The 15,584-nt window shown below is 39.8% G+C and overlaps 1 protein-coding gene across 1 annotated transcript in view; it reads right to left on the bottom strand.

Moving 5' to 3' along the window:
- LOC139741585 (uncharacterized) overlaps positions 1–15,017 on the bottom strand; it is a 34,203-nt gene extending 19,186 nt beyond the window's left edge. The window contains exons 1-6 of the mRNA XM_071652168.1: positions 12,881–15,017; positions 4,367–4,615; positions 2,557–2,805; positions 1,659–1,832; positions 676–948; positions 105–303 (exon numbers count right to left, since the gene is read on the bottom strand). Of these exons, the coding sequence (XP_071508269.1) occupies positions 105–303; positions 676–948; positions 1,659–1,832; positions 2,557–2,805; positions 4,367–4,615; positions 12,881–15,017 (3,281 nt within the window). The remainder of the gene's footprint in view (positions 1–104; positions 304–675; positions 949–1,658; positions 1,833–2,556; positions 2,806–4,366; positions 4,616–12,880) is intronic.
- Positions 15,018–15,584: the final 567 nt, after the last annotated feature.

The raw sequence follows: 15,584 nt of genomic DNA, 5'->3' as shown, positions 1-15,584 counted from the left end.
ATTCTGCAGGATTTATTCCAAACCGTGCTAAATTGAGAAGTCTTGACCTTTGACCTTCGAATAATAAAAATCACGGAAGGATATAGGTGGCGCCGTTTACTTACCTCTTGTCCACTTCCACGCTGTCCCCAAAATCTCCGCGACGCTTGATCTTAAGCCTAGGCTTGCTCTCGGCCTCCCTTCGCTTACTGAACTCTACTGTGTGTGTCTGTTGAGCAACAGTCTGTACGGTCAGCTCCCACGTGTAGTCTTGATCCGGAGTCAATTCATCAAGGTTTAACTCCAGAAGACCGTTACCTTCAGCTGTAAACAATCATTGAACAAAATAATGATTCCGCATAAACATCACTTATCTCTTCGGTGTGAATATTTTCTGTAATTTCAGGTTAGCTGTTGCAAGGAAATGAAATATTTCCAATGATATCTGTCTTGTTGCAAAACAACGGATATTTTTGACGTTATGATAACAAAAAAAATCCTCCATTTTGTTATGATTTTCTTTATTCTTAGCAAGTTTTCTCACAAATATCACAAATTATCACAAATGGAGTTAAGTCGTTTTGCCATCAAAGTGTTCATAATAACAAGTAGGCTACACATAGTGACACTGACTATAGATAGAGCTAGATATACATTATTTTTCAAAATGAATAGAAATCCAGAGTATGGGTTTACCGTTTGCTTCATCGACAGCTTGCTGAATTGCCTCTGTAGGGGATGGGTTCGTGAGAGACCACGTGTACGTAAGACCTCGTGCCCCGCCCCCTTTGGACTTTAGGCCGGAGAGTCTCATCTTACCACACGCTGTGCCCGTACTTAGGTCTGTGATGACTGCCGTGGGCGCGGTCGGCGAGTTGGGCGTGGCTACATTCACAGATCCACTCGCTGTGCGACTGTATTCCTCCCTCAGCGCTTTGATACTATCCGGCTTCAGTGTAATGCTATCACCTGGAATAGCCAAGTCATATGGCAAGCCAAATTTCACACACATCGAAAAGCTTTGTACTTTAAATAGCTTAAATCCCCAATATTTTTTATTTATTGAACATTTTGCTTGCCATAAGCGTGTAACATGTAGTATTTATGCACATATATTTTTCATGTATTCTATATTAGTGTTTAAACTTATATCATTTTTTTTCCAATCTCTCATTACCGTTTTTATTATCTTTACTTCCCTTGCTTTCAATGAATTCGGGAATCTCTCCCTCTATTCCTCTATATCCCCATCTCTGTCGCTCGCTCTCTCTCTCTCTCTCTTTCTTCTTGAAGACACATCATAGATGTGGACATTTTCGAACATGGATATATTAGGAATATGGTCATCATTTTCAATAACATTCCTTATTTTCATCAAATCATATATATTTTCAGTAGATTAATCTAGACATGTTTATTCAACCGGAGAGCAAACATACATTGAGAGATATCCAGGGATTGAGTGAGTGGCTATTGTAAATCTTTGCAAAATATTTTGCGTTATGATCAAACCAAAAGTGTTGATTACAGCCGTAGTATTATATTAATGTGTCATTCGTAAGCTGATCATCTTTTCCTGAATGGATCAAAATCTATATAACAAATATCACCATTTCTACTACGTTACTGATTGAGTGCTTCGTGAGTATTTATTGTGTATTGTTTTCTCTCATTTTTACCGATTGCCAGAGTTGTGGAAGAAGTCAGTTTCACGATTAGCTCTTTTGCCTTCTTCCATCGACAATTGGCTCGTCCTCCGAACAGAGCCACGGTAGCTTCGTCGAAGATGTTCGAACACCCACGAAGTTGCCCGATGTTCACGTCATTGTTGAAAATAACGACCAGGGAATCGGCTGCGAACAAAAAGTCATCAAAGTACATTTATGAAAAAAAAATCAGAAGATTGACAAAACAATTAACAATACCTCTGCAGGTATTGCAGGACATGTTCTAAAATATTGACCATTAAGCCTTTATCCCTCTTATTCCATTTTAGATGAGTATCTTCACCAAACCTTGACCCATGATAACAAAACTTTTCACGGTATATGCATGCCTGGATGTTAGCACTCTAAAACCCCGATAATCTTTGGATTTATGTGTGGCCCAATTATTAGCTGTCCACTGGGGTACATTTAAAATACACGCATTGCACTAGACAGCAAATTAATGTATGAGCATCGAAGCGTACGCCCATCGCTAACAGTAGACTATCGTCAAAATTCTTGGATGCTCGTGTACTAACTCAAAAATCAAAATAAGGCTATACACGGTTCGTTACGGAGACTATCGAATGTACCTTGGAATGGTCAGGTTAACCTACCCCATGATAACCCCGCTCTAACCACTCTTTGATAAATACAAAGAAAGTCGGAGACATGGGAACTATTCTTATGGGAATAAAGGTGATCACAGGAAACCATATTGGATAGGGAGAATACAAAATTACATGATTATAATCATTATTATACCTATTTTTGCTGTACTCTGCTGTATCTGTGCTATATAGATTGAGGTGAAATGCTTATGTAATGATGCATCCACAATTTTTAGCTACCGACAGAAATAATTGCTTACAGTTATCACTAAATCGAGCGCTCAGCAGTTTGGGGGCGGGTTTCCACACCGTGTACGTGACGCACTTTCCTTCAGGCGCGTCATCGGTCCGTACTGCCGATCGACCGTCCAATGAGAGGCAGAGATTCAGACGACGGGACTTTCCCCCACAGAGCGACACGCCCACCGTGAGTTGGAGGCCATTTGGGCTGACTGTCTTACTGGTGATGGTTAGGTCTCCTTTTTGCACCAGCCTCCGAAGGGCGGCGTCTGAAATTGCCAAGTGAATAATTTCATCAATTAGCAGCACATACAAACAATTCAACAATATATCTCAAGTGAAGATGGGGTACGATGATGTTCGTGGTACTTGTACATTGACCTTAAAAAAATAATAGTGAAGTTGTCTTTAAGATGGAAAAAGGATACCTATAACCAGTGACTACGGTAACCTCACCGGTAAAAAAAAAAAAAAAAAAAAAAAATTGGAACATCTCCTCTCTCTCTCCCTCTCTCTCTCTCTCTCTCACCCTCTCCCAGTATCTCTTCTTTCCGTCTGTTTATATCTACTGTAAAACGAGAAATGTTCGCGTGCATTTTAATTTCGCGAATTTCGCGAGCGCCAAGATTTGCGAAATTAAAATGCACGCGAAAATTCTTGTCTTCACTAATGCATTGATTGCCAGTGGCATTTCGCGAAAATTTCATGCCGCAAAAAAAGCCATCGGCTCCAATTCGCGAAAAATTCATGCCGCGAATAATATGTCATGTTTTACAGTATTTTTTCTTTCGAAATCTAAAGGACATGACATTAAACGGTGCCCAATACTGAGGAATATGAAATCAATATTTTCCTTCGTTTCAACGAGCGGAAACTCATTTCCAGACCTCTTCCCATTGTTGGCCTCTAAATTTCATTTCATGGCCATACGCTTTTACCGCCCTGTCAGAAGGCTTATTGTCAGCCATTTGCATTAAAAATGCATTTTACTTCTGACCCTACTCTTCTGACAATAAGATCAAACCAATCCCAGGCAATTTTTTCATCGAAAAGGCAGTAGTAATTGCCGGCCGTAACGCTTGATGAACAGAAATAAAATAGTTATATCGGACGCTGTGCAATTGTACAGCATTCATTGATATTGCAGTCAACCATCAAACAGGAAAAACTTTTGCGTTATAACTTTCCATTATCAATACATGTTAAAGGGATGGTACAGTATTGGTGGAGATGAGAATTGGGCATTTAACTTTTTGCGAGATACCAAGAAAACACTTATATGAAATAGTATAGAGCTAACCCTTTTAAGAGGAATCCAAAGTTTATTTGATGAAAATTGGGTTTGGAAGGACGGAAACATCCAAAAACAAAGTAAAACAAAGCGATCGTAATAAAGTGTGGGTCCCACACCTGTTAGAATCGCTCTGTTTTGGATATCTCAGCCATTTCAAAACCAATTTTCATCAAATAAATAACTCTGACCCCTGCTGGAAAGAACGCAGTGCCCCACAGTGTGAAAAATACACAGTGTCAAACACAGTGTGAACACAGTGTGGAATGTCTTCGCACTGATAAATCAGAGCGTTTTACCAATGGGAACACAATGCGTATCAAAAAATTGGAGTGTGAAGCAAAGCATTACCATGTGAACACTCTGCGAAAACCAGACCACTGTGTGAAATCTTCACACTGCTAAATTCGAGCGTTTTCAAAATCATAGTCGGCCATGTGAACACACTGTGAACACACTGTGGACACACTGTGGTACACACTGTGGACACACTGTGGTACACTGTGTTGTTTCCCTATTTCAAGACATCGACATCTTACCATTATCCTGCAATATAAAGGGCATGTCAGGCAGAGCGGAGTGCTCCTCCAGCCATGCGTTGAAGTCGTCATACGAAATCTCCTGCACATCCACTCCATCACTCGGAGCGCCGTCTGCCCGATCGCCGCCGATGGGGGCGTCTCGTACCTCACGGGTTTGAATTTTGAAGTCCAGATTGAAAGAATGGCAATCCTGTTTACCATGTACGCTCTCGCGTTCCATTAGGCGTAGTGTTGGGAATTTGAACACTGCAAATAAAGATGGTATGCGTTAGACAAAATTAAAGACGAAATGACTTAGATTTAGACACTATTTCACTTTAATATTTCGAAAGGGATGAGAGGACGGCTGGTTGAATGGTGGAATGTTAATTCCATAGTAGTGAATTCTGAAAACTCCCTAAAGATGAATATGATTACATATTGTACCTTTCAGAAAAAAAGAAAAAAAATAACTGATTATAATGTACAGATATATGCCATATCATTATACGAATTAACCATTGCAAGGTTGTGTCATCAGAATTAACCATTGCAAGGTTGTGTCATCATCTCCATTAACATTTAATATGTAGGAACTCTTTGAGAATCGACTATAATTTTTGCACTCATAGGGATGAAATGTCATGTAGACCTTCAAGTAGGGGCCTACAGCGGTCAAGAATAACTATGAAGTAGTCAGGTATTAAGACAAGACACCTGAATATAATGGCATAATACACATGGAGAAATGTGTTGTCATAATGGTTGTCTTTTATCCTCCTAACGTGTTAGATGTATATTGGGTAGTGTAATCCAGGGGCGGATCCAGGAATTCTGTAAAGGGGGAGGGGCGCAACTAATATTTCTGGTGCCTCTTCCGGGTTTCATTCAATCTTTTCTTTTTTATTTCGTTAAAACTAAAGATAAGTTGGGCTTGCGCCGGTTGCGCCCCCCCCCCCCCCCCCGATCCGTCACTGTTATCTATGTTAGATGTGAATATCACTGATGGTAACCTTTCTACCATAGAGGAGGGCGCAAGTAACGCTCTCATTCCACATCAAACTATCACACTGTCCATCGATTAGGCTATTATGGAAATATCTGGACATCTCAGTGGCAAGCCAATTTGAAGCCACCACGCCGCCATCTTACAACTCACATCGCCACACACTTGGTACGGACCTCACTACATTGCGTGATCTTAATCACAGTCTCTGCTGGAAAATGCTTGCTCATCCGCATAGAGTGTGCGGGGTACCGTGGTGGCGTGGCGGCTTCATATTGGTAGTATACAGTGAGAACGGGCTGATGAGATATCTAGATACTTCGTACAGAGATCAGTGGGACCGAACCACCGATCTCGAAAGCTCATCGAACAGCACTGATAACCATCCGAGCCCTTTTGTCCCTACTACACGCACCACGATCGACATTCATGGACCAATAGGTTGGCAATGGGCCCTTCCCAACACGAGATGACTTCATCCTTTTGTATTTGTTGTGTCACCAACATTTCATCATGGTATCATTCACAATACATTTGTCATTCAATGCGTTGCCTGGCAACCTATCTCCATTATTCATCAGTTGCACGCTACACATGATTGTGTCACCCGTTGTCTGATAGTCAATGCTTAAAACACAGCTGATATGAATTTGCATCTAAACAAGTAATATTGCCAGTATATCTCCCTTCCATCAAGAGATTATCTTTGGGACTGCTCTCTTAATCAGTGGTATAGTCACTTCATGTTTCATGGCTATTCTAATGTACGGATCTGTCGGAGCGCTTAATTATTATCCATTTTCACTGAAAAAAAAAATCTGACAATTCTCTCTCTTGATATGATAAAGGTTTATGATATAGAAAAATGTAGAATGCCCCCCCCAAAAAAAAAAAAGAGGCGTAGTGGTTATAATTCTGAGGAATGCTCGTTGTTAATTTTGAAGTATCTTTTATCGAACACGAATCAAACTCGTTCACTCTTAGACACTGTAACTAATTATGTGTCTCCTAGATGCGCTGTTACATAAGCGATGGATTTAGAAATATTAAGAAATTGTACAGCAGTTCACCAGACCTAAATGGACGATTGACGTACGAAATTCAGCTGTTTTCCTGGAACAGAGGGGACTGCTATCAGTAATTACGACAAATCTTTGGCCAGAAAAAAAAATGTAGTGTGAAATGCCCGTCTGAGTGTAACAAAAAATCTGCATAAGATATTGGAGTAGATAAATCTTATAGAGGATTATCAACTGTTTCTGTTCGTTAGGATATCATAACACTGAATAACTAGACTTGGAATTTGTCAAGACTGACAAATTAGGTGATCCGATTTGTTTTAATCGATGATTCGAGTCCTGATCGCAATAGGCATGACCATATAGGTTTCATCTGTGTTTAGAGACATTGGCCGTGTGATGTTTGGATTCCCATTTAGAAAAGAGAGTCAGGTCTGCCATCTTTGGTACCAAATTCGGTATACACTATAACGAAGATACAGAATGAAGTATATTTGACCATTGACCCAACTTTGCGCAGCCAAGATGGCATCTGAGCAAAAAGTGGTTATTTTGTGAAATGATTCTTGTAACATGGTCTTTGCGTGTGGAAAATACGGGAAAGATAGGACATGTATTCACCAAGATACAGGTTGAAACATTTATGACCTTTGACCCTAATTTACATACCCAAGATGGTGTCTGATCAAGTAGTTGTTATTTTATGAAATAAAGTACGTGACATGACCTAAACATGTGCAAAATATGGGCGTGATAGGGGCTGGTTTTTTTAACTTATTGCAAAGAAAGTGGCATAAAGAAAGAAATATCTCAATACATCGAAGATAAGTATAATTTCAACCAAGTTTTTTGACGTGATATCGGCGCCGTATGAAAAAATGGAGGGTATAGTCGCGATAGCCCAAAGTCTGAGCTACAACATATTAAAATCTGGGAGAAATTCACGAAAGAGTAAGTGAGCTAGTGTTCGATAAAGACCGTCATGTCAATTTTCATTTCCAGAAAAATTCCCTCCCGTAGAGATAACACGTAAACTGGTTAAATTTGACAAGGTTACATTATATCTATTTTCACGAGGTGAAGACATCATCCGATTAAAACTTTGATTGAACAAAACTTAAAGAGTATTACATTGGCTACAACATACTGAAATCTGGAAGAAATTCACCGAAGGGTAATTGAGCTAGTCGTCGATAAAGACAATCATGTCAATTTTCACATCTAGACAAATTCCCTCCCATAGAGATAACACGTCATAATGAAGATAAAGAAAGAAGTACATATGACCTTTGACCCTACTTTGCACAGACAAGATGGCGTCTGAGCAAAAAGTAGTTACTTTGTGAAATGATTCTTGTAACATGGTCTTTAAGTATGCAAAATATGGGAAAGATAAGACATGTATTCACCAAGATACAGGATGAAACATTTTTGACCTTTGACCCTAATTTACATACCCAAGAAGGTACCCGATCAAGTAGTTGTTATTTTATGAAATAATGTACGTGACATAAACTAAACATGTGCAAAATATTGGGCTGATAGAGCTTGTTTTTCTTGAGTTATTGCAAAGAAAGTTGCAGAAAGAAAGGAATATGAAAATACATGGAAGATAAGCTTTAATTTCAACCAAGTTTTTGGGCATGATGCCGACTCCGTATGAAAAAACAAAGGGCACATTAACGATAGCCCAAAGTCTCAGCTACAACATACTAAAATATGGGAGAAATTCACCGAAGCATAAGTGAGCTAGTGCTCGATAAAGATAGTCATGTCAGTTTTCATTTCCAGAAAAACTGCACTCCCATAGAGATAACACGTAAACTGGTCAAATTTAACAATGTTACTTTTAATCCCTTTTTACGAGGTGATGCCGTCATCCAATCAAATTGTTGTTATTATATATCTGAAAGACCATTTAATAAGCTACAACATATTGAAATTTGGACGAAAATCAACTAAAGAATAAGTGAGATATGCTTGAATGAACTTGAAATTTGATGACGTCATTTTGAAAATTTACTTTTTTAACTTTATTAAGAAATTTGATATATTTTAATCATTTTTCCAGCATTGCCAACCCATGAAATGACATGTACAACTCATCAGCTTTCAGAATATGTAAAAAAAATGGGGGGTCACCGTCCATCCTGACGAGTAAAATTGGATTTAAAATTGGCAGTTTTTTGGCATTGTTGCACTGTATATCGCCATTGACGCGCGCGCGGAATTTCAACTTTGACGGACCCGTATGACGTCATCTTGAGTCGGATTGACTTGACACTTGGTAGAAATATTCCTTGACATTTCACACATCCGATCAAAGTGAAAAAACGGGAAATTTTCATTGCATATGAGCTGTGCGTGCGTATATGTGCGCGCGCGTACGCGTCCGTCCGATTTTTTCAATTTTTCAAAAAATGCTCCAAATGGTCTGAAACGTATGCAAAAAAAATTTGAGCTTGATTGGAGCATACAAATATTTCAACGCGCGCGTACGCGCACGTCTTTACGATGCGAGGAATTTTGAAAATATGGGTAGAATTCCCTTGAATTGAAATTTATGTGACGTAAATTTCATTGAGAAATTCCACTCCATTAATGAGATATGATTGAAAATGTGTTTTCATATAATGACGTCATAGTGACGTCACGGTCGACTGATCACTACGATTTTACTTGACATGTCGTCTTTGGGACATGATACACATATGGTATAAGTTTGACATTCATAGGCAATGCACTTTCTGAGCTCATCTCTACACAACTTTTGCGGAGAAATAAAGAAGAAGAAGAAGAAGAAGAAGAAGAACAAAGAATCAGTACAGATACAGAAGGTGATCCGAGAGGATTCTCGGATCACCTAATTACGACACATTGCTACGCAAATCTGTGTTGTAGAAATGCGTATGGTAAAATTCAGGTAGGCGATATAATCGAATTAACATCATTAGTCTACCTGAATTTTTACGATACGACCCGTGACGGTGATGACGATACGAAACTTTACGATACAGTACATTATTGTTTCTTTCGTAGATTTTGGCTCCAACATATTTCAAGATACAGTAACACATGCGCACCTATGCTGTGGGAGCTGTATCTATGAGTAAACAGATGTTTGTTCTAATGATCCAGTTATTATTCACTTGCGTTTATCTGCTTTAAGTGCATTGCTATATTCTTATAAAGAAATCATGGATAAAACACTCGTATCATTTTGTTCCACAGTATAGTAATACCAAACAGCCTTTTAAATGATACTACACACTTAAAATAAATGCCTTGAACACATGCATTATGTGTGCCGCTTCTCACATCAAGAAAATGTGGGAAAATATTTTTTTCTGTTCACAAACACTGAATTATCATGGCTCTCTCCTTTCACATGTCCTAAGATGACAAACTGCATGTGTGCGAATATGATTTTAGTGTTTGGTTTAAAAATGGAATCATTGTTTGATTCAGGTATATAAATTGGAATACGGCTTCATTTCCTCTTTCATATTACTATTCTCGTTTTCCTTGTTTTCTTCAACCGAGGAGGGTGGAAATAAAGTAGCAATTCGAGAACACAGAGACACGTTGGCATCATCCTTCACACAGCACTGACGGACTCGCGGGACGTACCTGGCTTCGCGCCGTACTGTTTACACGTTGCTATGGTTTCATTGCATATTTCAATATTTGCCAAGCCGACATCGACGGCTGGCTGACGAATAGTCTGCATCTTTCAGTCTCACTAATGGCTTTTGATCTTTTCATTCTTTATTTTCTCAGTCTTTGCTACTCAATTCAATATTCAGCATAGTCACCCAATCTTCTAGACGGCAGTCGCCAAGTGTTGAAAATTATCAGAGATATCTAAAGAATATGAATATTTTAGCACAGGACACTGAGAGTGAGGGCTATTTCAATCATTCTCATTCTGTAGTTTCAGTAAAGGGAAGCAAAAATTGTGAATATTTCACATCTCTCTGCAACTATTAACAGCGTTTATTTGTAGCGAGAAAGCTTATCACTAATGTAAAATATAAACGCTGCAAATGCTTTAAAACTACAAGATATACGATCTTAAAAAAATCACCAGGACCTTCTGCAATGTCTGGATTTATTTTTAGCTCTGGTTCTCCTTCGTATTTCATTTTCTTGATGCGCTTCAAAGTATTTTCTTGGGGGAAAAAAGACAGAATGGTTTGCTCATGTTTCTTCATTATGAAGCTGGATATATTATATCTCCAGTATGTAATAAGGTTCTTCTTCGATTTTATTGCTTTAAGATATATGTTAATGAATATTGCATATCATTTATTTACCTATACCAATACTTCATTAGAAAATGTTAATTTTCACTAGGTTTCACTAAAATATCCATGACGCCATAATATGTGACCGTGCACCTCAAAACGAACATAAAGTCGCACACACTGATTTTGCGTGAGGACTGAAAATAAGTGAAATGGGTCAACCTAGCCGAACTTGACTTTTTCATATTTTCTGAAAGAGCAGGTCTTCTTTTACATTATGCTAAAATTCGGTACCATAAAACAGACAGCAAAGTGTGTTTTTTAGCAGTTTATCTGGGATGTTTTTGGTAGAATAGTGTGATTAGGTGTGTCTTTAGAATCCCTTTTTCATTTCTGAAAAAACCTTGTCCACACTCTTCACTTTCAACTCTAATAACTTTTGAAAGGATAGTGCTACTGCTTTGAAAGTTGGCATTAATTGTGGACAGAATGTGTTAATGAGGCATGATTAATTTCAGTTTAATCTGATAATCCCTTTATTGTTGTTACTCTGGTGGTTTACTTCCTGTTTTTTTTTTTGTCCCATTCATCACACAGCCAGCACAGTTTGGTAAAGATTAAGCGCTTGAATAGACACTGTACTTGAGAGCCTCTTTTCTCAGTTCACGCTTTTCCTGAGTTTGTGCTTTCTTTCCAATATTTAGATAGGTTAGGAGAGTCCATTTGATTTGAGTTATACATCATTTTAAAGCTTAAAGTCTGCTCTTTCAGAATATAATCTTAACTAAAAAGTCATGTCTGGCGACTTTTTGTTTGTTTTGAGGTGCATTGTCACATATTGTTCCGCTTTCCTACTGTTCTAAATAATGGCGAATAGTTAGGGACAGAATGTCGTATTATTTGTGATCTATTCCAGATTGCTAAGATATATTTGTAGATGGCCAAACTAGTTTAATACACTATTGCATACTTGTTTAAGCGTGGGGATCTTTCGACCTCTGCCCCTTTCTTATCTGTTTCCTTTTTGTTATTCTTTTTTTTTTTCAAATTGTGGTAGTCAGAGCTACAGTGGAGTGACGTGATATTGACTTTTGATATTCTTAATATAAACAAGAAAAACAATTATTTAGAAGAGTTTTCTTATAGTTTACTAAGACTGGAAATTGTTCTTCCTTATTAATTCGTATGATATTGATCATCGAGTTAGGAGCTATCAAAACAGTTTGCAAAATAAACTTATGGGAGGCTTGTATCTGTGCTAGTTTATATCGAAAACGGAGAAAACTTGAGTCATGTAGCTTGTGTCACTTCATACATCTCCTCCTCCTCCCCCTCCTCTCTCTCTCTCTCTCTCTCTTTCCGTCTTTTAGAAGGAGGTACAAAATTACAGGTGTATATATGCACAAAAACCAAATATGTGAGAAATATCTCGCTCTGAACGCCTGTTGAAGCTTTCAAAATTAGGTTGATTGCTCGTCGTAATTATGTGAACCATTATGACTCCAGAGAAAAAACATAATATTGAAACATAATACTGAAATATATTGCCCGTGAAATCATCACTAAATTTCGTTGGTCCGATTAGTATAACCATTCCATATGTCATACTACATTTCAGACACAAAAGCACCTACTTTGAATATTATTATGGAATTCCATTTTTCTTTGCTCATTTTTCCACTAATGTTATTTTACAATACATATCATACACATAATAGCCTTATACTTTATTGCAAGTGACATCGAAAAAAGTTCGAGGATGTTATTGACAAGACGTCTCATGATTACCCTTCTCACTGTCATCGGCCTTTGCTTAAAGAGATGATATGGTATTGGTTGAGGCGAGGATTCAGCTCTTGACTTTTTACGAGAGACTTGGAAATCACTTCACGAAAATTTAAATGGCATACAAATCTTAGACGAATTCGAAGTTTATTTGTTGAAAATCGGCTTTGAAATATTTGAGATCTCAAAATAAAATGTAAAATAAAGCGATCGTAATAAAGGGTGGGTCCCACTTCATATTAGAATGTTTTTGTTTTGGATATCTCAGCCATTTCAAAACCAAGTTTCATCCAATAAACTTTGAATTCCTCTTAGAATTATGATTATGCTCTTTCAAATTTCATAAGAGGTTCGAATTTTCAAAAAAAAAATCATTAAAAAAACGTTGGAAATATAAAGCACAATCTAAACCGAAACTGTACCAAAAATAATTAGACTGCCATGATACGAGACAATTCAAATTATCGTAACTTACCAAACAATTTAGTTGGGTCTGGGGTGACCTTTGTCATACCACCATGACCTTTCTTTGTAAGAGCAATCGGCCGGGTTATAGTTGGGCCAGTTATGAATGCACGAGTCACTGCAGGTTTAGAGCGAATATCCCTGTCTCCCGGAGTATCTGTTCTCATTCCTTCTTGCTTTCGACAGGACTCCCCTTCGGGTCCTAAAGGGCAGACACTAACCCCACTCCGGCGAGTTTGTGGTTCAGGTATTCCTGTCTTCAAACCGCCTTTGGTCTCAAACATCCTTCCTGTTGGATGATGGCGATCATTTCCCTCCCCTTCCCCACTTCGAGGGGGCTGTGATCGAAGAGCTGTGCCCGTTGGTTGTACCTCTCTGGTCCTATGTGGCTTTCCTGACGGACGGCTGGCATGATACCAGTACGGCCGCATAGTAGACGTCTCCCTTGGACGGTGATTACCTTGCATGTCGCTCGGAGGTTTTGAACCTCTTACGACTGAGGTTGATGGCGTTCCTCTTGGTGTCCGCGGAGTACGTTCGCCTGGATGTGATGGCTTGAGACGTGTGTTCTCAGTGCGTCCTCCCATATCAGTAAGAGCTTCTGTCTCTTGTCTCTTGTCTCCATCTTCAAACTCTCCATCCTGGTCGAGTGACGCTTTCCCAGTTGCAGGGAATTTGCGCTGTTCATTGTCAACACCACCTGACACAGCAGATGACGTCTTATAGGACTGACTAACAGTTTCTCCGTCTCCATTTTCGTTGTCATATTTATCCCCGCTCTGCTGACTCTGCGGTTGAGATGTTCCGGTCTTGTATTCATTCTTGGTCTCCATCATCTTCTCTGATGGATGGTGATGACCACTGTCCTCCCCTTCCCTGCTCTGGTCCATCTCTTCTCCTTTTGTCTGTGTTGGGCGGTGGCTTTCATCGGAATGCGGTGTTCCACGGTGGCCCGCTTCCATGTTAACATCAAAAGGCGCTTCGGTGTCTTCATGTATAATTCCCTTTGTTGAAGGGGAAGATTCCTTTGGTGTGTCCGGAGTCTGCTCGTGCATATTCGGTGACTGATAGTTGAATGTTATCTCAGTGTGTTCTTCTCGATTATGAACGGCAGCTGTTGCTGGTCTATCGTTTTGGAGTCCTCCTTGTCCGTCGTTGATGGTCCCTTCTGGATTTGGTGTAGAATCCCCTGTATTAGGATATTCCTTTTGTTCATTCCTGTAAATGCTTGTCACAGTCGATTGTGTCTGATAACGCATCTGAGTGCTCCCTAGATTTGCCTGACCTGGTTTCGGTGTCTTCATGTTGCCCCCAGCGGCTTGTTCCGTGAGGTAACTGTGATCGCCTTCCATTCGTGGTCCCTTCGTTGATCCATGCATGTCTTCAGGGTCTCTTGTCCGAGGATTCTCCGTGGCAGTCTGCCAATTAGACGTCGCATCTCCGTTGTCACCTTTGTTAACTCCGGGAGTTGGTTCCATTCCCACATCGCCGCCTCTTTGTTGCGTTGTCATCTGTGCAGTCCCATCCCCTTCACCAACCTTACTATTCTTCCCTCCTTTCGAATCAGTCGTCATATCCCGGGAATGCACACTGTCGTTTGCGGCATCGATGAACGACACTGTGGTTGAGTTGTTGTTGGTATGGACAAACATCCTTTTCGTAGTTGACTGGATCTCTTCTGTGTTGGGGTCAGCTGTTTGTTCCTGGTCTTGAATTCGGTCACCTTCCTCTCCTCCAGGCTCTGATCCGGTAAACTTGTCTTCAGGTGATGCGGATGGTTTGCCAGTCTTCCCATGATGACTTCCAACAGGTGTTTGGGTCTCAACAGGCGAATTGGTAGACGGTAGGTTACCATGGGGCATACTACCGGGAATGTTATCTTGGTTGTCTGATGAGTCTGCTTGTGCCGGTGCACGGGATGTGCTTGTCGGGAGCTTCCCGCTACCAAGGTTATGAGCGCCCGGCATCGTGGTCACATGATGAACCGGCTGCTGCGTCACTTCTTCTGGACTCCTCTTTCTTCTCACTTCAGAACGACCTGGCAGAGTCTCTCCGTAAGTCTTCCTGCTACCAGTAGTCTGGTCTCTCGGGGACTGGTGCCGATAACCCTGGATGGTCTCTGCTCCATACAGCTGAGTACAACTCATGGATACCAACATTAAAGAATATAAAATACTCATGTTTGTCATCTCCTCTTTCCTGTTGAAAAAAAGAACTCTCTCATCCCAATGAAGTGCGATCACGAAGCACAAATTCGAAGAATGTAGGTAGGTGCCAGTGAAGCATGCACGTCGCACACAGTTTCAGTGTAAAGAGATGATCATCGATACAATCTTTAAAAACCTAGAAATGTTTCTCCAGATCCTTTGAGCATTGCTTATATTAGCCAGATAAACGTGTCTCCTACGTAGCACTTTGTTTTAAGATGATTTGCAGCTGCAGTCAGTGTTTGTGCTGGTTAAAATAGGGAAACTGTTGATGAAATACTACAATAGAGAACTTCAAATTCTGCGAACCCGCAGGACATCTTAGACTGAGACCATCACTGACAAGTGGAGACTTGTTGCTTACAGAAGAGCGAACTGGAAAAGGTGAAGAAACAAGATCTGCTGTTCTTTCGAAAATTTGCCATTAGGGTTCCTTTGCTCCTTTATCGATTCTACAAAACAGATACAAAGGGGTAATTACGCGAAGTATTGAACGCAAGCAAAGAA

Source organism: Diadema antillarum, unplaced genomic scaffold (genome assembly GCF_040938485.1).
Source record: "Diadema antillarum isolate AM-2024a unplaced genomic scaffold, OU_Dant_1.0 seq00000937_RagTag, whole genome shotgun sequence".
Classification (NCBI taxonomy): Eukaryota; Metazoa; Echinodermata; class Echinoidea; order Diadematoida; family Diadematidae; genus Diadema; species Diadema antillarum.
This window is presented reverse-complemented; position numbering and strand designations above follow the sequence as displayed.